At 35.9% G+C, this 24,128-nt stretch overlaps 1 protein-coding gene across 5 annotated transcripts in view; it reads left to right on the top strand.

Moving 5' to 3' along the window:
- Nucleotides 1-24,128, top strand: part of PPP2R5C (protein phosphatase 2 regulatory subunit B'gamma) — a 219,947-nt gene that overhangs the window by 19,490 nt on the left and 176,329 nt on the right. For 4 of the 5 annotated variants that reach the window (XM_056811259.1, XM_007473570.3, XM_007473568.3 and 1 more), the window contains exon 3: nt 22,194-22,353. The exons of the other annotated variant lie outside the window; for it this stretch is intronic. In XM_056811259.1, coding sequence (XP_056667237.1) covers nt 22,194-22,353 — 160 coding nt within the window. The remainder of the gene's footprint in view (nt 1-22,193; nt 22,354-24,128) is intronic. 5 annotated transcript variants of the gene reach the window in all.

Genomic DNA, 24,128 nt, shown 5'->3' with positions numbered 1-24,128 from the left:
TGAGCCTGGACCTCTGGGCTGATTATTTCAGAGATTCTCTAGCTGAAAGAATGCTATCCACATCCACAGAAAGAAATGTGGGAGCAGAAACACATAAGAAAACAACTGCTTGATCACATGGTTCGATGGGGATATAGTTGGAGATATAGACTCTAAACGATCACCCTAGTGCAAATATCAATAATGTGGAAATAGGTCTGGATCAATGATACATGTAAAAACCAGTGGAATTGTGCTTCAGCTACAGGAGGGGGTGGGAGAAGGGGAGGGAAAGAATTTGAATCATGTAACCATGGGAAAATGTTCTAAATTAATTAAATAAAAAACTTTGGAGGAAAAATAAAAGAAATTCTCTAGCGCCACAGTTCAGCTTAGTTATTTTGCTAGGATTAACATATTCAGTGTGTTGCCAGGGTCTGAGGCAAAGTATATCTCAGTGGCCCCTATAGGAATCAATAACGGTAAAGTCTACCATTTATCATGGGCCTTTACTGTATGTGAAACCAAGAAATCTGGGATCCCTTCTCTATGTTGGTCTGGTCTGTGCCCAGAGCTGAGGTAGGGCTATTTGCTCAGACCGTTATTGCATTTTGACTCCTAAAGCACTTTCCCATCCTGGGCTGCCTCCACAACCTCCTCCTAGGGCTCAAAAGGACATCAAAGATTATAGCTTTCTTTTTACTTTCAGGGACTTCCAAGTTTAGTCATGCGTAATCCATGTATGCCTATCTGTGAAATGTACATGAATACATGTGCATTTAGGACTGTAATGTGGATACATGTGGTAGCAATCCCTTGACTGTAGACAAGACAAAGCAATGTTATTCCCATTTTACAAGTAAGCTGATCTAGAAGTGAAGTAGCTCTCATTTCCTTTTGTACTTAGGACAAAGGATTATGTTTTATCTGGAGTCAGGAAGACCCAAGTTCAAATGGAGCTCAGAACCATAGAGCTGGGCAAATCACTTGACTATTCTTGGCTTCAGTTTCATCTGTTTAAAAAAAATATCTAATTCACAGGGTTGTTGTAGGATTGAATATGTAGACATATGTAAAGATAACATATGTAAAGCACTTTGCTATGCCTTAAAGTGTTATATAAATGCTATTATTAATTGTAATAACATTTGTTCTATAATAAGCTATAAGCTGTTTGTTTTTGTTTTTTTTTAACATTTACCTTCTGTCTTAGAATCAACATAAGTATCAGTTCCTAGGCAGAAGAGCAGTAAGAGCTAAGCAATTGGGATTAAGTGATTTGCCCCAGGGTCATGCTGCTAGGAAGTATCTGAAGTCAAATTTGGACTCCAGTCTTCCCATCTCCAGGCTAGGAGCTCTATCCACTATGCCACCTGGCTGCCCCAAACTAAGCTTCTTGAGGGACTTTTTCTTTTGTTTTTCTATCCCTTCAAAGTATATCAGGTACCTTGCATATGTAGTAGGAGCTTAGTAAATATTTGAGTTGAGTTGAATTTAAGAAGCTCTTTTTGTGAAAAGAAGCTCTACATGCAAAAAGAGAGCTTGTTACTAAGGCAGCATGTAATGCCACTTGAGTATAGATCGGGAAGTAAGATAGGAATCCAGAGAAAAGAGAAGCCACTCTTCGTAGGCCAGGTAGTAGGAAGAAGTTAATAGACAAGGTGAAATGTGAGCTTCAGATTGACCTATTTTTCTTCAGATTTGGGGGTACACTGGTTCAAAATAACACACTTAATTTTTCTTTTCTGTTGTCTGGATATTCATACCTACATGTCTATATTTCTCTCTCTAACAGCAAAGTTTTCAATGAAATAAATAAAGCCACTACCAAACAACTTTGTTGTGAAAAAATTAAGTATTAGTCATGTCAGCATGGAATCTAGGAATCCCAAACTTGTAGCCTAGTGAGATCTGATGAACCCCATAAGTTTCAGGACTAGCTTATAGGTTGGAGAACCCCAAAGCTTGTGCTTATTCCCTATTCCCATGGGAATCTACCCTGAAGGGAATCCCAGGCTGGTAGTTTCCTACTGAGTGGGGGAACCTCAGGGGAATGACTAGCCTAGTTGGGTGAGATAAGCATATGCTAAGGACCCTCTTTGTTTTAGGTAGTATCTCCTTTTGTATCAAACTCTTTCCCAAGAAGATCCACACCTGGGCAGGAACCATCCTTTAGTATCCATTGTAAGTAGCCCCTTCTCTTAGACCCTAGCCTCTACCTATGAGTCCTTTCCCAAACTGGATTATATCCTGTCAATGTAGTTTGAACACTCCCATTTTCTTTATAGCTATAGTGATGTCAATCACTTATCCCTGGATCCCCCAAATGGTATATAGGTTCCCCAAATTCTTTTGTTCTCTGGAGTCCATCTTGCGTGGTGTCACTCCCAGGGATAATATCCCCAGAGTCCAGGATTTATACCCTGAAAAGGTTGTGGCGCTGGACTCCGAGTAAAGGGCCAAATATCGAACTTATCCCTATCCTGATTAAAGACTTGGTTTTTCTGACTATTTAATAGTTCTGTGTTATTTCCAAGTTAACAGTCACTATTGCAAGGCTTGTGGTGTTTGTTTATCTCTCATTCCCTAAGTGACCTTCAGTGTCCTCAGTATCAGACCAGCATAGCTTTCTTGTTTAGTGATTATGGCAGGGCTGCTGGGACTGCTCTACAGGTTTCTACTCCTTTAATTGTTGGTAACCACTGGATAAGAATGACAATGATATCATATTGCAAAATATTCTCGATTTTTTTCAGCACATTTGAAATCTTGTGAAATTTGACTTGCAGATTTCTTTTAATTTCTTGAAACTAATAATTGAAGTATCTCTTTAGTCTATAGAAAAGCTCAGAGCTTATTAGTTGTTGCGAATTACTGCCCATGGAATATCTAGCCTATTGCTGCCAATTTTTATACATCCATGATCTCAGAAAGGTTTTTATACTTTTAATACAAAAGATGGAGTGGAGTCAAGATGAGTGCTGAGGAGCAGCAAAAGCCTAAATCTTTCTGACTAGCCTTCCATACCAATCTTTAAATAGAAGAAAACTTGGTGGGCCAGATTTGACCTCTGGACATAGTTTGCCATCTCCTGTTCTAAAACATAATAACTTTTTTATAAAAAATCATCCTGAATAAAAGTAGCTATTCATTTGTGTTATAAGGGTTTCCTAATCCTTATTGATTATTGGTAATAGGATGGTAATATTTCCTAATGAACTCTTAATTAATAAATGATTCTTAATAAATCTCTACATTTGACATCTTACACCCTACACTAAGATAAACTCAGAATGGGTGAATGACTTGAACATAAAGAAGGAAACTATAAGTAAATTAGATGAACACAGATTAGTATATATGTCAGACCTTTGGGAAAGGAAAGACATTAAAACCAAGCAAGAGCTAGGAAAAAAAAATCACAAAATGTAAAATCAATAATTTTGATTCCATCAAATTAAAAAGTTTTTGTACAGACAAAACGAATGCATCCAAAATTAGAAGGGAAGCAACAAATTGGGAAACAATAACAAAAACCTCTGACAAAGGTCTAATTTATAAAATTATATAAATTTATAAAGAGCTAAACCAATTGTACAAAAAATCAAGCCATTCTCCAATTGATAAATGGGCAAAGGACATGAATAGCCTAGCTATTCTAGGGGCAATTTTCAGTTAAAAGAAATCAAAACTTTAATAAGCACATGAAAAAGTGTTCTAAATCTCTTATAATCGGAGAAATGCACATCAAAACAACTCTAAGGTATCACCTCACACCTAGCAGATTGGCTAACATGACAACAACAGAAAGTAATGAATGCTGGAGGAGATGTGGCAAATTCAGGACATTAATGCATTGCTGGTGGAGTTGTGAATTGATCCAACCAGTCTGGAGGGCAATCTGGAACTATGCCCAAAGGGTGCTAAAAGACTGTCTGCCCTTTGATCCAGCCATAGCACTGCTGAGTTTGTACCCCAAAGAGATGTTAAGGAAAAATACATGTATAAGAATATTCATAGCTGTGCTCTTTGTGGTGGCAAAACATTGGAAAATGAGGGGATGCCCTTCAACTGGGGAATGGCTGAACAAGTTGTGGTATATGTTGGTGATGGAATACTATTGTGCTCAAAGGAATAATAAAGTGGAAGAATTCCATGTGAACTGGAATGACCTCCAGGAATTGATGCAGAGTAAGAGGAACAGAACCAGGAGAACATTGTACATAGAGATTGATACACTGTGGAACAATCGAATGTAATGGACTTCTCCATTAGTGGCAGTGCAGTGATCTGAACAACTTGGAGCGATCTATGAAAAAGAATACTATCCACAGTCAGAGGAAAAACTGGGAGTAGAAACACAGAAGAAAAACCGAAGAAAAACAACTGCTTGATTACGTGGGTCAAGGAGATATGACTGGGAATGTAGACTCTAAATGAACATCCAAATGCAAACACCAACAACATGGAAATAAGTTTTGATCAAGGACACTTTTAATACCCAATGAAATTGCACGTTGGCTGCGGGAAAGGCCGGGGGAGGTGAGGAAGGGGAATAATATAATTCTTGTAACCAAGGAGTAATGTTCAAAATTGACTAAATAAATTAATTTAAAATTTTTAAAAAAAGAAAAAAAAACCATCCACCAACGCATAATGATTCCAAGGAAAAGCATGTCTCTTCAGCTCTACTCATTAATGTAGAATCCAAGGGAAGAGTCTCTCCAAGAAAGGAATGGTATCCAAGGAACCAGTCTCTCCAAAAATCAAGGAAGGAAAAAGACCTCATCATCCAACCACTCACGGAGGCAAAGTGAGTCCCAGAATGCTTGGGCTGGCCTTTTTAAAGTAGTTTTCTCAACGCCATTTCCTGTCACTCCCCCACTTCACGGGAACCAATCATAGCCTCCCAATTTGCCTAACTCTGCAGGGGGCAGCGCTTGTGGCCTTTGGAGGTATGAGCTAATAAGTGCCTTGTAAACTCTCTTACTTAATGGTTAGCTAATGAACTTAAAGAGGGGTACTTCAAGGGGCAGCTGGATAGCTCAGTGGATTGAGAGGCAGGCCTAGAGATGGGAGGTCCTAGGTTCAAATCTGGCCTCAGTCACTTCCCAGCTGTGTGACCCTGGGCAAGTCACTTGACCCCCATTGCCTAGCCCTTACCACTCTTCTGCCTTGGAGCCAATACACAATATTGACTCCAAGATGGAAGGTAAGGGTTTAAAAAAAAAAAGGCGTACTTTAAGTTCTTGATTTGATTAACTAAAAAATAAACAAAGGGAAAGTTCATTCTATCTTCACAACCTCCCCAATGATTCTCTTGGGAGATGATTATGTTGAAATCTCCCAGATTGACATGCCTAGTCTCCCCACTGAATCATTTCATATATCCAGCTTATATTTCTAAAGATCTTTTGGCTAGAGGTGCATACAATACTGCACTTTCTATTTCTGAGTAAGCATGGCTGCAGTTTAGATGCAGGAATCTACCTCTCCTCGGTGCCTACTGATATACCTCAAGGCCAAAAAACCTGAATTCATATGAACAAAGGGTCTTCACAGTAGGGTGCAGCATTGAAGGTACATAGGATTTGGGCATTTTCACACTATAAGGGGGTGTAATAGCTTCCAACAAAACGCAAGCTGATTACCCTCCCCCACCCCACCTATGGAGTCAGCATGTGCTAGAATCAGTGAGCAACTGAGGGACACCTCTAGATCCTTGGCAGCTGGCCAAGACCACCAAAGACCGACCCCTGAGAGCCGCTAGACTTGAGACCCCAATAGGCAGAAGAGTGCAGACTTTGGGCAAGGAGATAGTGCAGAGAAGGGCTGCAAACAGTAGAAGCTCCAGAGACTTGAGAGGTGGCCTCAGGCAAAAACCTCACTCCTTAGCTCCATGCACAGAGAGCCTGCCCTCCTCACTCAGACTTCTGAAAGAAAAGGGAAGGAAAAACCGCCATAGTGATGTTAAAAAATGCCCAGGAAAAACAACTTCCCAATACCAAGAAAAACAAGAAGAAGGCATTGACCCTGGATAATTTTTATGAAGGAAAAATCCAGACTACAGAGGAAATAGCAGAAGAGGACATACAAATAAATGCATCCAGACCTTCCAAAAAAATGGAAATTGGCCACAAGTTCTTGAAGAATTTAAAACAGAGCTTATCAAAAAAGATGGAAGAATATTGGCAAGAAAAGTGTGAAATAGTTCAAAAAGAAAATAACAGTTTAAAAGACAGGAACTTCCAACTGGAGAAAGAAACCCAGAAATCAAATGAAATGATGAATAAATTAGAGACCAAAATTAAACAGCTGGAAGCCACAAAAAGCAGGATAGACCAAACTGAAAAGGAAAATCAAAAGATTATATAGGAAAACCAGTCTTTAAAGATCAGAATTAGAATTAGAAGCCAACCATCTTGCAAAACAGCAAGAATTAATAAAGCAAAATATTGCACTTTCTAAGAGGAAGCTACAACAGTTGGAGATAAGAGGGAAATAGAAGAGAGAAAACAAAACCAATGATTGGTAGGCACATTGATAAAAAGCCAATTAGGGAACAATCCCCTTTGACATAAGAGTTTACATTCAAAATAAATGTGTTCAACCCCCTTTAGTTAATTTAATTATATCCAAAAGTTCATTCTGGATCTTCTGATGCAACATGTGCTTTGTGCAGGTTTCTTTATGGCATCTTTTTTAAACAGTTCGTTTTTCTTGATTCAGGAAGTCAGTGAGCTTCTTTTCCTGAAATTTTTCTCAAAATTTTTAAAATCTTGAATTTTACAAAAATTATACAGGTTATAATTTATTGAACTTAAGACAACAAATACAATCATTATAAGCCACTGATTTATAGCTATAGGAAAACTTAAAGATAATCAGATCCTACTCTCTTTTTGCAGAAAAAGAAACTGTGGCTAGAGAGGTTAAGTAACTTGCCCACAGTCACATATCTAGTAAATGTCTGAGTTCAGATTTGAATCTAAGTCTTGATTTCAAGCCTATTGCTTTTTCCACTATACCATGCCTCCTCTTATATATACCATTCCACTCCCATGACTCATATAGAAATAGAACTCATGACCTTGGCCTTAATAGCATCCCATTCTGACTTGAGTTTTCCAGCCACTCTGGACAGTCTATAACATCACTACTGCACTTTCATTCAAATCAAGACTTCCTAACCATTTTTGTGTCATTGATCCCATTGTCAATGGGGCAAAATCTGTGGCTCCTCAGAATAATGTAGTTTTTAAAAAATTCATAATTAAAGGGAATGTTACATTTCATTTACATGTTAAGATATAATATGTAACATAACATAAGATATAAATCTTTCCTTACAAATTCATGGACCCCCTGAAATTTATCTGTGGACCACTTTGAGTTCTGTAGACCTTAGGTTAAGATCCTCTGAGCAGATCTGTGAGTTGTAACATCACTCATGAGTTCCATTCAGAAGATGGAATGACAATGGCTTGTATTGTTTTATACTGAATTTTATATAAAGGATATAATGCCATACTTGGAATTAAGAAGACTTTGGTTGATCTCACCATTAGTGCTTGCTAGCTATATGACTTTGGAAGAGTCACTTTAATTCTCTAAGCCTCAGTTTTCTCATCTGAAAAATAGGGATAATAACTCCTTGGGTACCTCCCTCATAAGATTTTTAAAAGCACTATATCAATATTAGTTATCATTACTCCAAGATGGGGAATGGAATTAGAACCTTTTACAAATGCATCCATTTAGAATAAACAGTAATTGCAATAATGACAGAAAATATCTATTCAAATCTAAGGTAAATCATTCAACATGAGAGTAAATCAAAACAGTGCTCTAACCACTGATATTGAAAGGGCCAAAGTTGATCAGTTCTAACAACATCTTCTAGAAATAACACTAGAAGAAGATGTCACATTCATCATAGGAGATTGGAAAAAGAAAAAATAATTGGAATAACAGGCAAGTTTGCCCTTGGAGTACAAAATGAAGCAGGGTGGAGACTAATGAAATTTTGTCAAGAGAGCTTGCTGGGCATAGCAAAAACTCCTTTTTAACAACCCAAAAGGTAACTCTACACGTGGATATCACTAGATGATCGAGAAAAAATACACTTATGTACTTTACAACCAAAGGTAGAGAAGCTCCAAACAGTCAGTTAAAACAATATTTGAAGTTGACTGAATTAGGTCATGAGCTTCTCATTACAGAAACAAATTTAAATTGATTAATTAAGGAAAACCATCAGACCTTACATATATGACCCAAATACCCTTGTGAATAGAAAGTAGAAGTGATAAATAGATTCGAGGAACTAAATTTGGTAGGTAGAATGCCTCAAGGAACCATGGACAGAAGTTTACAATATTCTACAGGAAACTGCAACAAAAAACATTCCAAAGAAAAATAAGAACAAGAAAGCAAAATGAAACTTTACTAATGAAAGCCTGATGTGGCTTTACAAATAGCTGAGGAAAGAAGGAAAGCAAAATGAAAAGATATGCCCAACTGAATGCAGAATTCCAGAGAATATCAAGGAGAGATAAGGTTTTCTTAAATGAGCAATGCAAAGCAATAGAAGAAAGCAGTAGAGATTTAAGAAAATTAGAGATATCAAGGGAAAATTTCATGCAAAAATGAACATGATAAAAGACAAAAGTTGAAAGGGCTCAACTGAAGTAGAAGAGTTTAAAAAAGGTGGCAAGATTATACAGAAGAACCATATAAGAAAAATCTCAAGATCACTGATCACCACAATGGTGTGGTTACTGAACTAAAACCAGACATCTTGGAGAATGAAGCCAATAAGCCTCATTGTTAACAAGGCTAGTGGAGATGACAGAATTCCAACTCAGGTATTTAAAATACTAAAAGATGTTGCTGTTAAAGTTTGTCAGCAAGTTTGGAAAACTCAGCAGTTGCTACTGGATTAGAAAAGATCTTTCTATGTCCCAGTCCTAAAGAAGGGCAATGCCAAAGAATGTTCAATACCAAACAATTGCAATTTATTTTACACCACAGCAAGGTTATGCTTAATATTCTGCAAACTCTTTTTTATTTTTCCAGACTGTTATGAAAATCAAATAAGATGAAATGTGTAACAGTGCTTTGTAATGGCAAAGCATTGTATAAGGGTAAATGTTCATGAAGTAATGATTGATGTCTATAGGGATTTTTTAATCTAAAAAAAAATTAAGATTCTGCAAACTAAGCTTCAACAATATGTGAACTGAAAATTACTAGGAAAAAAGGCTGATTTTCAAAGAGGCACAGGAACTAGAGACCAAATTGCCAATATTCACTGGATTATGGAGACAAAGAGAGTTCCAGAAAAACATCTACTTCACCTTCATTGACTGCACTAAAACCCTTTGACTATGTGGATCACAACAAAATATGGCAAATCTTCAAAGAGATGAGAGTACCAGATCAACTTACTTGTCAAACCTGTATGAGGGCCAAGAAGCAGCAGTTAAAATAGAACTCATGAAACAGCTGATTGGTTTATGATTAGAAAATAAGTCTAACAATGCTGTATAGTCATCTTATTTATTTAACTTATATAGAGTACATCATCTGATATACCAAGCTTAGCAAAAATCAAAACCCAGAATTAAGGTTGCCAGGTGTAATAAGGTATATTGACCCTTATATTAATTGATAACTGTATTGGTAATTGCCAATAGTTGTTACAATAGTTGTTAGTGGATATACTCTTGGGTTGGAGATGATCCTGTGGTTGACGGTTGAAAATGACTGGTCTTAACAGTTGAAAGAATTCAGTTCAGACTGATTATATTTTTAAAAAGAACTATTTATTATAACTTAAAAATATTAGAAAGGAGAAAGTAAAAGGAAACAGAAATAAAATTATTGTAGATATATTCCCTAAAAACTAAGTATTTCTAAATCTACATCCCCCAAATTCTGTCTCGCAAGAGACAGCTTCTTGATTATCAAAAGGCAATCCTCCTTATCTCTACACTATCTGACTACAAATTATATAATCTTACTTACTAAACCGATGAACTTAATATTATAAAATCTGCCAACTCTCTTTCTAGTAAAGATAAAATCTGTCTCTGTCAGATCACAAGCTTTGGCTGACTTTTTCAGTAGTTGCTCTCTGGTGCCACCAACAGTGGTTCCGAAGAACTGCCCAGCAACTTCTCTGCTGTCTGATCATGCAGACTTTCAATATTCTGTATTCCTTCAATATTCAAGATATTTTTCCAAACCAACTATTTCTAAAATCTTCCACACGAAATCCCGAGGGAAATCCTTTACCTCCGTATTCTTTTTTTTTTTAAACCCTTACCTTCCATCTTGGAGTCAATACTGTGTATTGGCTCCAAGGCAGAACAGTAATAAGGGCTAGGCAATGGGGGTCAAGTGACTTGCCCAGGGTCACACAGCTGGGAAGTGTCTGAGGCCAGATTTGAACCTAGGATGTCCCGTCTCTAGGGCTGGTTCTCAATCCACTGAGCTACCCAGCTGCCCCTCACGTCCTTATTCTTGAGAGAACCAACCCAAGAGTAGCAGTTAACTTCCAACATTCCTACCAAAGGACCATTGGATATTCTCTTAAAGAACTTTAAGGTAACCCTTCAAAACCTCTTTCTCTGAGCTAGAGAGCTTCTTATAAGCAACCTTCTTCTCTAATTAACCAAATTAACTAATTCTTATACAGGAGAAATATCAACAGTCTCAGATCTATATACCACTTAAATGGCAGAAAGTGAAAAATTAAGAAGCCTCTTAAAATGAGGATGAAAGAGGAGAGTGTAAAGCTGGTTGGAAGCTTCACATGAAAAAACTGAGATTTTGGCAACTCATCCCATCACTTCCTGGCAAATATGGGGAGGAGAAATGGAAGAAGTATCAGATTTTATATTCTTGGGCTCAAAGATCAATGCAGAGAATAATTACAACCATGAAATTAAAAAACACTTCTGGGAAGGAAAGCTATGGCAAATCCTGGCAGCATGCTAAAAACCAGGGGTAGGACAGGTAGATGGCTCAGTGGATAGAGATCCAGGCCTGAAGGTGGGAGGACCTGGATTCAAATTTGGCCTCAGACATCTCCTGGTGTATGACCTCCCAAGTGCCTAGGCCTTACTACTCTTCTGCTTTGTAACCAATGCTTAATATCAATTCTAAGACAGAAGGTGTTTTTTAAAAAATAAAAGAGGCATTTTGCTGACAGAGGTTTGTATAGTGAAAGGTAGTAAAATTTCCAATAGAAATTTATGACTTGTGAGAGCTAAACTAGAAGGAAAACTGAGCACCATAGAACTAACACTTTTGAATGTGATGATAAGAGAAGACTTTTGAGAGTCATTTGGACAGCAAGATCAAATCAGTCAATTCTTAAAAAAATCAATCTGGACTATTCACCTTAAGGACAAATACTGAAACTGAAGCTTAAATACCCTGGCTACCTAACGAAAGGATAGGACTCATTGGAAAACACCTAGGTGTTGGAAAAGATTGAAAGCAAAAGGAAAAGGAGACACTAGAGAATAAAATGGATAGATTGTGTCATGGAAGCAATGAAGATGAACTTGGACAAACTTTGGGAGATAGTGGAGGATAGTGTGACCCAGCATGCTGTGGCCTATGGTCTCAGGAAGAATCAAACATGACGCAACTGAACTATAACAGGAGAAATGGATTCCAAGCAAATTAGAATACATCAATCATGAGTAATCAAGATAAAAATGCATATTGTAATTGGTAAAATTCCTTTGGTGCTTAGAAGTTGTACTGTTTCTGGTAGCATCCCCTGCCTCCTCTTATTCTGACAAAGCTTCCTTTAAGATCATGCTTATGGTTTACTTCACTAGGGCAGCCAGTTATCACATTGGACAGAGCTCTGAGTCTGGAGTCAAGAAAACCTGAGTTCAAATCCAGCTATTAAATAAAAATAATAATAGCACCCATCTCTTAAGGTTATGTGTATCAGATGAAATAATAATTGTAAAGCACTATATAAATGTTAGCTATTATTATTTTTCACTTAAAATGTCTCCTCAAAGCTTTACCAATCCAATTTTTCCCCATACTTTGAATTCCAGATCAAATACTAACTCTTTGATGAAACCCTTATTGATTTGCTTCTCCCCTTAACCCAAGCCAGGAGTAATCTCTGCCCTGTAAACCAACATTACACTTTGTACCTCTCTTTTGACCCGTAGTCAGTCCTGTGTATATTCATTTGTGTACCTGTCTTATCTCATTAGACTCTAAACTCCATTCAGATAGGGACTATGTCTCTTCTTTGTATCTCTCACATTGTGCCTTGCATATAGCAAATGCTCAGTAAATATTTATTGAATAAATGTAGGGGGAGGGGCTGATAATCCTTGTACTATAACACAGAATTATAGAAAATTGAAAAAGACTCCAAGGATTATATGGTCAGATTGCTCATTCCTTGTAGCAATCTTTTTTAGCAGTATCCCAAGTCTTCATCTTCCCTCTGCTAAAGTACTTGGGGAAAGGGAGTGCTTTTTTACCTGGACATGACAGTTCATTCCATCATTGGGAATTTCTATTTATTTGTAAGTTCTTTGTTACATTGAGTTGGAATATATCTTCATGTTAACATGCATATTAAAGCAATATAAAATAATGAGAGTAATATATATTTCCTGTTATAGTTTGAGCATAAAATTAGGCATATTCCAATATTCAGGTAATTGAATGTAAGATTGTTCAAAATAATAATCATAAATTATAACAGCTAACATTTATGTTACACTGTGTGTCAGACACTGCACTAAGCATTTTACTATTATTATCTCATTTGAATCTCAACTCCAGGAGCTATTATTATCTCCATTTTACATATGAGGAAATTGAGGCAGAAGAGTGAAATGATCTATCCATAGGTACACAGCTAGTAAGCATTGAGGCAGTGTTTGCACTCAGGCCTGCCTGACTCTTGAGTCTATTCACTGGGCCACCTGCTGAAGAGGGGAAGTCTGGAGAGGAATTACAACAAAAACAAGAAATTTTTAAAAATAAAATAGTTTTTAAGAGATACTAAGAGAGTAAGTTGGGATCTTCCTCATCATTTATCTGCTATAGCTTTGTCAAGTAGGGAAAATATTTTGGTAGCAGGGGGGCAGAAACTATTATCCCTTATTTACATATCACTGTTTATAAGTGTATATGTTCTTATCTGATAATGTTATAGTTAAGTAGGAACAACTTATCCTTCTTTAAGGAAACTTTCTCAAAGTATCTTGACTTGCCCAGAGTCTCGTAACTCTCATTTCCTGATGTGTCCTTACCTTTCATCAAAGAAAAAGAGTTAAGCAAAAACAGTGTTCAATTTCCATTCTCTACTGAATAGATGACAACATCAAAACCCTAATCATATTCTCATCAAACTATGTGATTGATCATATGTTTTTCTTCTGTCTTTCTGCTCCCACAGTTCTTTCTCTGCATGTGGATAGTGTTCTTTCTCATAAGTCCCTCAGAATTGTTCTGGACCATTACTGCTAGTAGAAAAGTCTATTACATTCAATTGTAATGCAATAGACTTTCAATAAAGAAGTAGTATAACCTAGATTCAGGGAAACCTGGGTTCAAATCCCCCCTCAGGTACTTACTGGCTGTATTACACTAACAAGTCATTTAATCTGAGCCTTGTTTTACTACTCTGTAAAATGAAAAGAACAGGTTTATCATGATCAAATAAGATAATGTATATGTGTAAAGCACTTTATGAACCTGAAAGTGCTGTTAAATTAGTCTATTATTATGTTCACATACAATGATTTCTTCAGATATTCTTTAGTTGACAGTTATTTTTGCTTTCAGTTTTTGCTACTTCAGAAGTACTGATATGAATATTTTGTTATCTAAGGGGTTGATCTTTCTGTCTTTGATTTGTAGAACATGCCTGACTATGTTATTTGCTCAATAAATTCTAATGTCTTCTTAGTGCCTCTAGAACAAATATAATCTAGTCTTTTCAGATATTAAAACCCTTCACAACCTTGCCCTTAACCTACTTATTTTTATAATTATCCAAGTCATGCTACAATTCAACCATATCAACCTCTGCCATTTTTCACAGGTGACATACCATTTCCTGTTTCTGCACAAGCTGTTTCCCAAGCTGCAGGTGCACTTACTTCTTATCTCTATTTCTTAAAGAGTCCCTTCAAACTTCAGTTCAAGGGCTGCCTTGTAAATGGGCCCTTTTGGGGGTCTCATTCTTTTTCTAGTGCCCACCCCCATCAATGAAAAAACATTTATTTTGTATTTACGTACATAGGTACATTTTATTTTTATCTTTGTATCCCCACTGCCTCGGACAATGGCTTTCACATTGTAGATCTAATAGTTGTTGGTTGATTGGCAAATGCCTATTAGTGTCAAACCCAAGTGACTCCATGCTCTTTTGAGCATAACATCTGTATTTATTCATCCTTTCATAGTATAAAGTATTCCCTCTAAATGGGAATATTGTGGAAATCAAAAGTTTAAAGTCCCAAGATCTAACAAGTTTTCCAAATGTAGCTTAACTGATATTCCTAGCAAAAATATGCTTAAATAGCTAGCACATGCAAACTGGTAGGCCAATAGAACTTAACCACTAGGCCACTTTTCCAGATGCCATCAGTTGTCATGCTTGGATCAATTAGCAATCATAAAAAATTCATATGACTCACACACAGAGATGTCTAATCAAGTAGCTACCATTGAAAGAACTTGGATGTTCCTTAGTTAGAGGAAAAATTTCAAAGAATTATGCAAATGAGTGAGTCCTTTATTTTTTTAAGCATTTAGCAAAGGCATCCAAAATAGCAACTGCATCTGACAATGTATACTGCATGCTATATCAATAGTATCCATCTCTCTCTTAAGAAAAGGAAAGTTTGTTTTCCTATCAGTTCTCCAGTACTGAGAATAAGGTTGAGTTGCTGTTTAGTGTTGTCTTTTCCATTTTTGTCACCATTATGTATTTTCTCTTGGCTCTCGTCTCTTCATTCTTTAGAAGTCTCATGCATCATAGAAGTCTTTGCATGTTTCTCTGAATTATTCATATTCAAAATTTCTTATGGCTACTAAAATCCCACCTTCCACAAGAAGCCTTTAATTCTAGTGCTTTCCCATTGCCAATTATCTCCAATTTAGCATGTATATAACTTAATTTGTTGTATGTAATTACATATTGTCTCCCCCATTAGACTGTGAGTCTCTTGAGATCAGGGACTTTTATTTGCCTTTCTTTCTGTCTCCAGTGTTTAGCTTAGTAGGTGATTAATAAGTAAATGTTTACTGACTGACTGACAATAATCCATTATATTCCCATACCACACTTAGTTCAGATATTCCCCAATTAATGGGTACTAATCTTGTTTTTTGCTACTACAAAGAGTACTGCTCTGGGTTAAGTAGATTGCATAGTTTTAGGTTATAAACCAACAGGTTAGTGACTTGTCTTACATAAAACTACAAATTGTTTTTCAGAATGATTTCACCAATTCATATAATTATTAACAGAATAGCAATGAACCTCCTGATTTTCTTTTAAATATTCCTCTACCCCCCCATTTGCTGAATATGAGGAGAAACCACAGAGTTGTTTAAATTAAAATTTTGCCTATTTTTCTTTCACATACTCCCCCATCCAAACTTTTGCCCAGGCCTCTTGATTTTACCTTTGTGACATCACTTGCATATATTTCCTTCTCTCCTCTCTGCCACTACCCTGGTGGCAGGCCCTCCTCACCTTTCTCTTGGACTGTTGCAATAGTATGCTAATTATTTGCCTGCTACAAGTCTCTCTATTCCAGTCCATCCTCCACTCAGCTGTCAAGAAATCCTCCTAAAATGCAGATCTGACCATGTCAACACACATACACCTCATCCACCCATCCAATCCAGTGGCTTCTTATCTTCTCCAGGATCAAATATAAAATTCCCTTTTTGGCATTCAAAACCTTTCATAACTGCCCCCACCCCTCCACTTTTCCAGTCTTCATGTACCTTACACCACACACCCACTACCCTCCAAGTACTCCAGAATGATTAAGTGGTACTGGCCTCCTTGGTATGCCTCAAAGAAGATACTCTTCGTATTTTCATGGGCTATCTTTCATGTCTGGCATACTCTTTCTCCTCATTTTCACCTGACTTTCCTGGCTTCCTTCAAGTCTCAGCTAAAATACAATCTCAGGGCGGGGGGGTGGGGGTGGGAAGGGGGAGGTATCTGGGTGGCTCAGTGGACTGAGAGTCAGACCTAGAGATGGGAGATCCTGGGTTCAAATTTGGCTTCAGATACTTCCCAGCTGTGTGACCCTGGGCAAGTCACTTGACCCATTGCCTTGCCCTTACCACTCTTCTGCCTTGGAACCAATACATAGTATTGGTTCCAAGACAGAAGGTAAGGGTTTAAAAATAAAATATAATCTATAGGAAACATTCCAATTCCACTTAATGTTAATGCCTTCCCTCTGTTGATTATTTCAAATTCATCTTGACTATAGCTTGATTTTTTACATACATACTTGTTTGCATTCCATTAAACTGTGAACTCTTTAAGAGCAGAGACTGTCTTTTGTCTTTCTTTATATACCCATTAGTCACTTAATAAGTGCTTCTTGACTACAAAAGGAGGTACCAAATTATAATTATATCTATTCTCCAGATATTGCTAGGTTAGGGGCATGATTAGTTTATAACAAAAAGTTGTTTTCCTAATCACTCTCTCTTAAAGGGAGAGGTAACTTCAAGCTTGCACTCCCCAACCTGGTCCCTTTCCAGCAAACACTAGTCACACAAAAGACCATCACAAAATAATGATTAGTGAATAAACTCATTTATCCAAGCAAAAGACAAAATCAAAGAAGTTAAAAAGATTAGACTATCTCAGAAGATATTTTTTAAAAATGAATGAGATCTTTAGATAGGACTGAGATTTGGTCTCATTTATCCAAGAGAGATCCGAATATCACACAAGATGAAAATCCCTAAAGTCTCTTAAGGAGGTATTCTGGAAATCAGGGACATATTGAGGAATCAGCTTTTCCTTTATGATAAGAACAATAGCCTAACCTCTTGCCCCTATGTAGGTATGACTAGTTTTTTTCCTTTAAAAAGGTGTTGGTAAGCAATATTGTGGAATGATCAAATGTGAGCTCTTAGCTCAGCTATTCTTAACCATACAATGATCCAGGACAATTCTGAGGAACTTATAACAAAGAATGCTATCCACCTCCAGAGAAAGAACATACGATTTTTCATTTGTTTATTGAGTTTTTGGTTTTGGGGTTTGGGTTTTATACGGTTCACTTACAAAAATGAACAATATGGAAATATGTTTTGCATGATAATACATGTATAACCCAGATCAAATTGCTTGCCAGCTCCAGGATGGGGAGAGGGAAAGGAGAAAATTTGGATCATATAACTTCAGAAAATATTATGTAGATTTTGTTATTACATGTAATTAGTGAAAATAAATAAATAGATAAATGTAAATAAATAAATAATAGATAAAAACAAAAAATTAAAATAAAAAAATTAAAAGGTGTTGGTACCATCCTCAAGATTTGATTGGTATAGAAATAGGTCTTGATCAATGACACATGTTAAAGCTGGTGGAATTGCCAGATACAGTGGATGTGGGTGGAGGGGAGGGAAAGAACATGAGTCTTGTAACCATGGAAAAATATTCTAAATCATCTAATTAAATAATATTTTCAAAGAAAACAAAAACCAAAAAATCAAAAAAAGATTTGATGGTTCAGAGGACTAAAAGCTCAGGGTATTCACATTGTTTCCTACTTATCTGAGTACAAGGCAATCATAATGAATTCTAGGAGTTCTCTCATCCTGTGCTTGTGAAAAAACATTGGACATTCAGGCATGGGAGCTTTGCCTAGCTAAATTAACTTAGTTTCTTCAGTGCCTATCCTTATTGAATATAATGAAGTTAAATAAATCTCTTTTGTTCAGTTTCAGTGATCTATGATAGTGGCATCAAGCCAAAATAGAAGTGGAGGTCACTAAGCTTCATATTAATTTAGTTTTAAAATAACATTATATTTGTTTTATTATATTTTTATTTATTTTGTTAAGTACTTTCCAATTGCACTTTTAATCTGGTTCTGGCTATTTTTGGAGGTGTTACACAGCCTATAGATTATGTGTTTGACATCTTTGATTTATTCATTTTGTGCCATTCTCAACCTTAAACTTCCAAGAGATTAGCCTCATCCCCGCCCCCAAAACATTTACCATATCTTGCTATTTTATTGCCTCAATTTCTCACATACTTTCCATTCACTCTACTCATGCTACAATTACCCTAGGGCAGGTTCTCATTAACTCTCACCTATACCCAGTGGTCTCCAAAAGTTTTTGATGATACATCCCTATCAGTAGAAAAAACATGAGAGGATATCCCTAGTATTTTTTTAAAAATTGATAAATTATATATGTATCCCAGGTTTGCAGCTAAGCCTGAACCATTTTGCATGAGATTCTCCTAATTGGTGAAGAGAATTACTTGACAACTCCATATGCTGCTCAGAGGGGAGAGTTGACATAGATCTTTGGAAAGCAGAAATGTTCTTCATTTCTTGTTAAAGAGCTACTGGTTCCAAACTCTTTTTGGGATGGATTTCAAGGAAGAGAAAGACTATCTTAGAGATATGTAGAATGTTAAGAATAACCCTGACTCAGGCTAATCCCTTGGAAGTTTAAGGTTGATAATGGTACACCTACATGACTCTTAGAATGGTGGTATCTTCTTAGCCAGTCCTGAATAAGGATTAGTTTGAGAGGGAAAAGTGAGTTTTGCTTTAGACACTTCGAGCTTGATATAGAATATTGAAGTAAAGATGTTCAGAGAACAGTTGGAGATGGAAGACTAGAGTTTAGGATACAAATTTGTTTCTGGATATGAAGAATTAGAATTCAGATGAGATCACTGAGAAAAAAATGTACTGAGAGAAAAAAAGAAAAAGAGACTGGAGGAGGGGGGAAAACCAAAACAACCAGCATAGTTGAGGGTGATACATGGATGATTGCCCCTTGGTTTTTATTGTCTTCTCCTCTGTGTTTAATTACTTTCTATTTATTTTTTTCTTATTTCCTTTAAAACCACACCTCCGGTAAGAATCTTGAGGATAGGAACTGTTCATTTTTATCTTTGTATCCTTCGAGCCTTGCATAGTAACTTACATGGCATGTATTTAATAAATATTTATTGAATAATTGACTATTTGAATTGAAATGAATAGTGAATAATTATAAAATATTCCTGCTAGATTTTATGAAACTTATCTGTTCTGTTCTTCTGATCTACTTTTTAAAATAGTACCAAATAATTTTGACAACTACTGCATTATTATAGGGTTTTAGCTCTGTTAATGCTCTAACCTCTTTATTCCTACTTTTTTTTCCTTTTAAGATTCTAAAACTTTTCTTCCTACAAATGAATTTTATTTGATCTAGTGTAAAGCCTAAATCCTTAGTAGTTTAACTCAGCACTAAATCTACACATTAATTTAGGTCATAGCCATTTTTCTTTCGTTGGTGTAGAGTAGCCATAAACAAAAAATTTATGTCTTTATTTTTGTAAAACGTGTTATGTAGTTATGTATATGAGAGTTCTAAAGTTGTGTCCTGGAAGGGTAACTCCTAGATATTCTATGTATTCTGATACTTTTTTTGAAGTTTCTGTCATTTTCTCCTGGCTTTTTGTTTCTTGCTTCATATTTATGACTTCAGTGGCAACGGAAACTCACCTCTATGCCATTGAATTGGGCTATTCCCCCATAACTGGATGTTTTCCTTATCTCCACATCATTGCATCCCTCTCATCCTTCAAAGTGCTGCTAAGTACCTCTGTCCTCATGAACCCTTTCTTGCTTCCTGCCTTCCCCTCAACTTTTAAGGCCTTCTCTCCCTCCCTTGTACTCATTTTGGGTTTATTCTATGTAATTTCTAATCATAAACACATACCTTGGCTACCCTGATAGAATATAAGCTTCTTGAGAGCTGAAACTGTTTTGTGTTTTTGTTTTTGTCTTTGTCTTCTTAGTGCCTGGTACATTTGTTGTTGTTCAGTGATTCAGTCCTGTCAACTCTTTGTGACCTCCTGGACCATAGCATAGCATGCCAGTGCCATCCATGGCTTGGCAAAGATGTTGAGGTAGTTTACCATTTACTTCTCCCATGAATTAAGACAGAATTTAAGTGACTTGCCAAGAGTCGCACAGCTAGTTAAGTGCCTGAGCCTGGATTTAAATTCTTGTCTCCCTGATTCTAGGCCCAACACTATATTCACTGAACTACCTAGTTGCCTCTAAGGCAGAGATTAAGCGACTTACCCAAGATCACACTGCTAGGAAATATCTGAGGTCACATTTGAACTCAGGTCTTCCTGACTCCAATATTTACTTTATCCACTGAGTTACCTACATTTTTTACTAAAATATGCTTGGTACATAGTGTTATGGGTAAAATTAGGGTTGTTGACTGAATATATTATTTTAGTAGTCTCCAGGGATATTAATTAAATCCCAATAAATACTCAAGTCAGTTTGGTATTTTATGGTGGTTTAATTACAATAGAAGGAAAAAATTAAGAAGAAGAGAGAGGAGAAGGGAATTGGACTGCTCCAGTCTGGTCTAAGTCAAGTAGGAGTTCAGAGGCCTCAGCCAAGGGACCTCCCCAGAAAGCCAAGGGAAAGAGGAGTCAGTCTTATCACTTACCACATGAGTGTCTAAAAGGAAGCAGTCTGAGGAGCTCCTCCAGGCTCAAGTTCCAGGGCCAACTCTGCCAAAGCTCCCAACGCCTCCCAGAGAGAGGCCAGAGAGAGGAAGTGACGTGAAATATATAGGCAGTTCTTTACATCACTTTTGTGTCTCACATGTACCAATGGTGATTTAAGCTTGGCTTAGGACAAGTTGTTTCTGATTTGTCACTTGCTAGCACATGCTGGTCATAGGCCTTCCTCCCCAACACTTAATCCTTAAGTAGGGGTGTATACATTCTTGGTTGCTAAAATTCTAAAGACTAAGCAGGGTGGAGTCAATCTAAAATTCACAATAGCAGGTAAATAATACATACTTGTTGACTGACTGTAGGTTGACAATCCTTCTGCAGCTTCTATTGCACTTCTTTGTGCCCTTAGAGAATTGCCTGAGGCACCAGAAAGCTAAATGCTAGGGGTCATGCAAACAATATGTATCAGAGTTGGGAATTAAACTCAAGTTTTGACTCCAAAGCTTGCCACTATAGCACACTTCCCCTTTTTTGTTATGATAGTGTGGTATACTAATTATTTTTATAGGTTTATTTGGCATCCTACTATTTTATTCAAGCTATTAATTGCCTCAACTAGTTTTTTTCCCCACTTATTCCCTGGGATTTTCTAGGCAAATCATCATTTGCAAATAAGGGATGATTTTCTCTTCTTTGCCCATGTAATCCTTATAGCCTATGCAGCTTAGTAATAGCAATGAGACTGTCACAAATTGGCAATGGGGAAAGATGGACTGCCTTTATTTATTAGAAAATTTTCCAATATTTTGGCTTTACAGATAATTGGCTTCTGGTTTTAGATGTTTACCTATGATGATATTAAAATCGGGGTCCTTCCATTTCTGTACTTTATTAAGTTTTAAATACAAATCAATGCATTATTTTGTCAAAGGCATTTTTGTACCTATATAATCCTTTGATTTTGGCTGGTTTTGATCATTATTTTCCTGTTGTTGAATTGTTATTGTCTTTCAGTTATCAATTCAAGTTGGCCATATAATTTTTTTTTATATATTGCTATTGTCTTTAAATTTTTTGCATTGGTATTCATTAGTATAGATGGTATATTCTTTGCTTTATCTCTCTCTGGTTTGGATATCAGTAGCCATATTTATCTGGTAAAAGGAATTTGTTAGGGTGCTGGCTTTATTGATTATTGATAAGTGGTTTTGGAAAACATGTATATAAGCACTTTTTAAAAAGTTGTGAGTGTATGAAAGTTGAAATGCAGACAATAGTCATTACAATAAAATGTATAATTTGGAATATAGTTAAATAATTATTAGAGGAATGAGACTTGAAGATAGTATAACTCAAAAATTATTTTCTGGATTTTTATGCTGCAAAGTACAAGAAGAGCTTTTAAGTGTTCGTTTTTGTTTTGTTTTTATCTTGAAAACAGATTTCTAACAAGAAAAACAGCATTATTATTCCCCAGTCTTCAGTGTCTAAAATAAAACTACCTACTGCACAAACTATAGTGAAGAAAGAAAAGCGCCAAAGTATTTCAAGGTTTAATGCTAGCAATAACAGAGAACTACAAAAACTACCAGCTTTAAAAGGTATTTTTCATTATTTTTACTTTGTTAATGTTTATCTTTTAGGGGAAGGAAAAATGTTAATTATCTTTTGCCATCATTTGTGATCTTTTATTTTTGTATTTTGTAAAATTTCCCAAGGCTCTATTTTATTTTGGAATTAAACTATATCACTAATTTATATAATAATTTAAACTTATTTTGACAAAAATGTTTCATAGGTAGGTAAAAGCTGAAAAGGTACCCAAGATTAAAATATAATCAAAAGTATGTTTCATCACAAACAATATTAAGGAGAAAGGTAGAGTTTTCAGGACTTTTTTTGGTGCTTCTGTTGTCTTTTTCCTAAAGACAGTAGTAGATTATTAAAGAAATTTAAAATTATTCATTGATGGTTTTTAAGAACAACAGAGATACATAAATTTGTTTTCTCAAAGAAGAAACTTTATTGTCATAAATCTTTAATTTTTCTAAATCTATGCTAAATATTTATAATTCATAATAGTTAACATTTTAGTCTTCTCACATTTGCAAATAGTTCTACCCAATTGTTTTAAGATTCTATAAGGATTATAGAAAAGTTTCTGGATTGGTGCTAAGCAGACCACTTAATGGTTTAAAAAATTAGGTAGAGTTTCATTTTTATATGCATTGATGTGTTTATGTATTTATGTAAGAAAATGAGGATAATACATGCTTTCTTAAAGAAAAATGTATTGTGTATTAGGAGGAAAATTCTTTCAAGATTCATTTCCACCATTATGTTGTCCTCCATTAGCTTAGCTAAATAGGCACCTCAAAATAAAGATAATTTTTCCTTTGAAGTCCTTCAGCATAATACTTGTATACACATTCTACTCAAACCCTGAGGAAAGAATAGGTAATGGGTGCTAAAAAGTTTTTTAACTTAATACTTGCTAGAACATTATTTTTGAAATATGTAGGGTTACAAATTTTTTACATGAATATGTTTACAAATTCAACTTTTGTGACCTGAGTAAGAGACTTAAAATGCCATATTGAAAAAATACATTAAGAATGATTTTTATGAAAACTCAACTGGATATTTCCTACTACTATACATGATTATTGAGAAGAAAGTACTTTGTAAACTTTAGAGTTGGAGAGATAACAATGACAACTAATATTTATGTAGTATTTTTAAATTTACAAAGTACTTTCCTTACAATTCTTCCAAACTCTTAATATAAGTATTGTGTCCATTTTACAGATTATAGGATCATATTTTTTAGAACTGAAAGAAACCTCAAAGATCACTTAGTTTAGCCCTCTTATTTTACATGTGTAGCAATCAACATAACACATGAGACTCATAGTCAGGATATGAACTTGTTCAGAGTCCCAGCAATTAAATATCAGAGAGGAATGGAGACCAACCTATGTAGGAAGCTGCCATAATTATGTAGATGACAGATGAAAAGAGCCTAAACTTAAGGTGAAGGTCAGAATAGAGAGAAGAGGTCAGATTTGAGAGATATTGTAGAGATAGAGATGGCATGATTTGACTACTGATTAGATAGATATGTGAAGTGAGAGTGAGAAGTTGACAATAAAGCCAAGATTATCCTGGGAGGTACCTGAGATCCTAGAAAGACTTCATTTGAAATAGAGAAATTTGGAGGAGTTGTGTGTTTGGGAGCAAAGATAAAGAGCTCAATTTTGGACATATTGAACTTGAGATAACTTTGGAACATCCTGGCTGAAATGTACATCCAGAATTGGTGATACAGGACTAAAGCTCAAAGCTACTAGAGATGTTAATCTGATAAACTTCTGCA

Source organism: Monodelphis domestica, chromosome 1 (genome assembly GCF_027887165.1).
Source record: "Monodelphis domestica isolate mMonDom1 chromosome 1, mMonDom1.pri, whole genome shotgun sequence".
Taxonomy (NCBI): domain Eukaryota; kingdom Metazoa; phylum Chordata; class Mammalia; order Didelphimorphia; family Didelphidae; genus Monodelphis; species Monodelphis domestica.
This window is presented reverse-complemented; position numbering and strand designations above follow the sequence as displayed.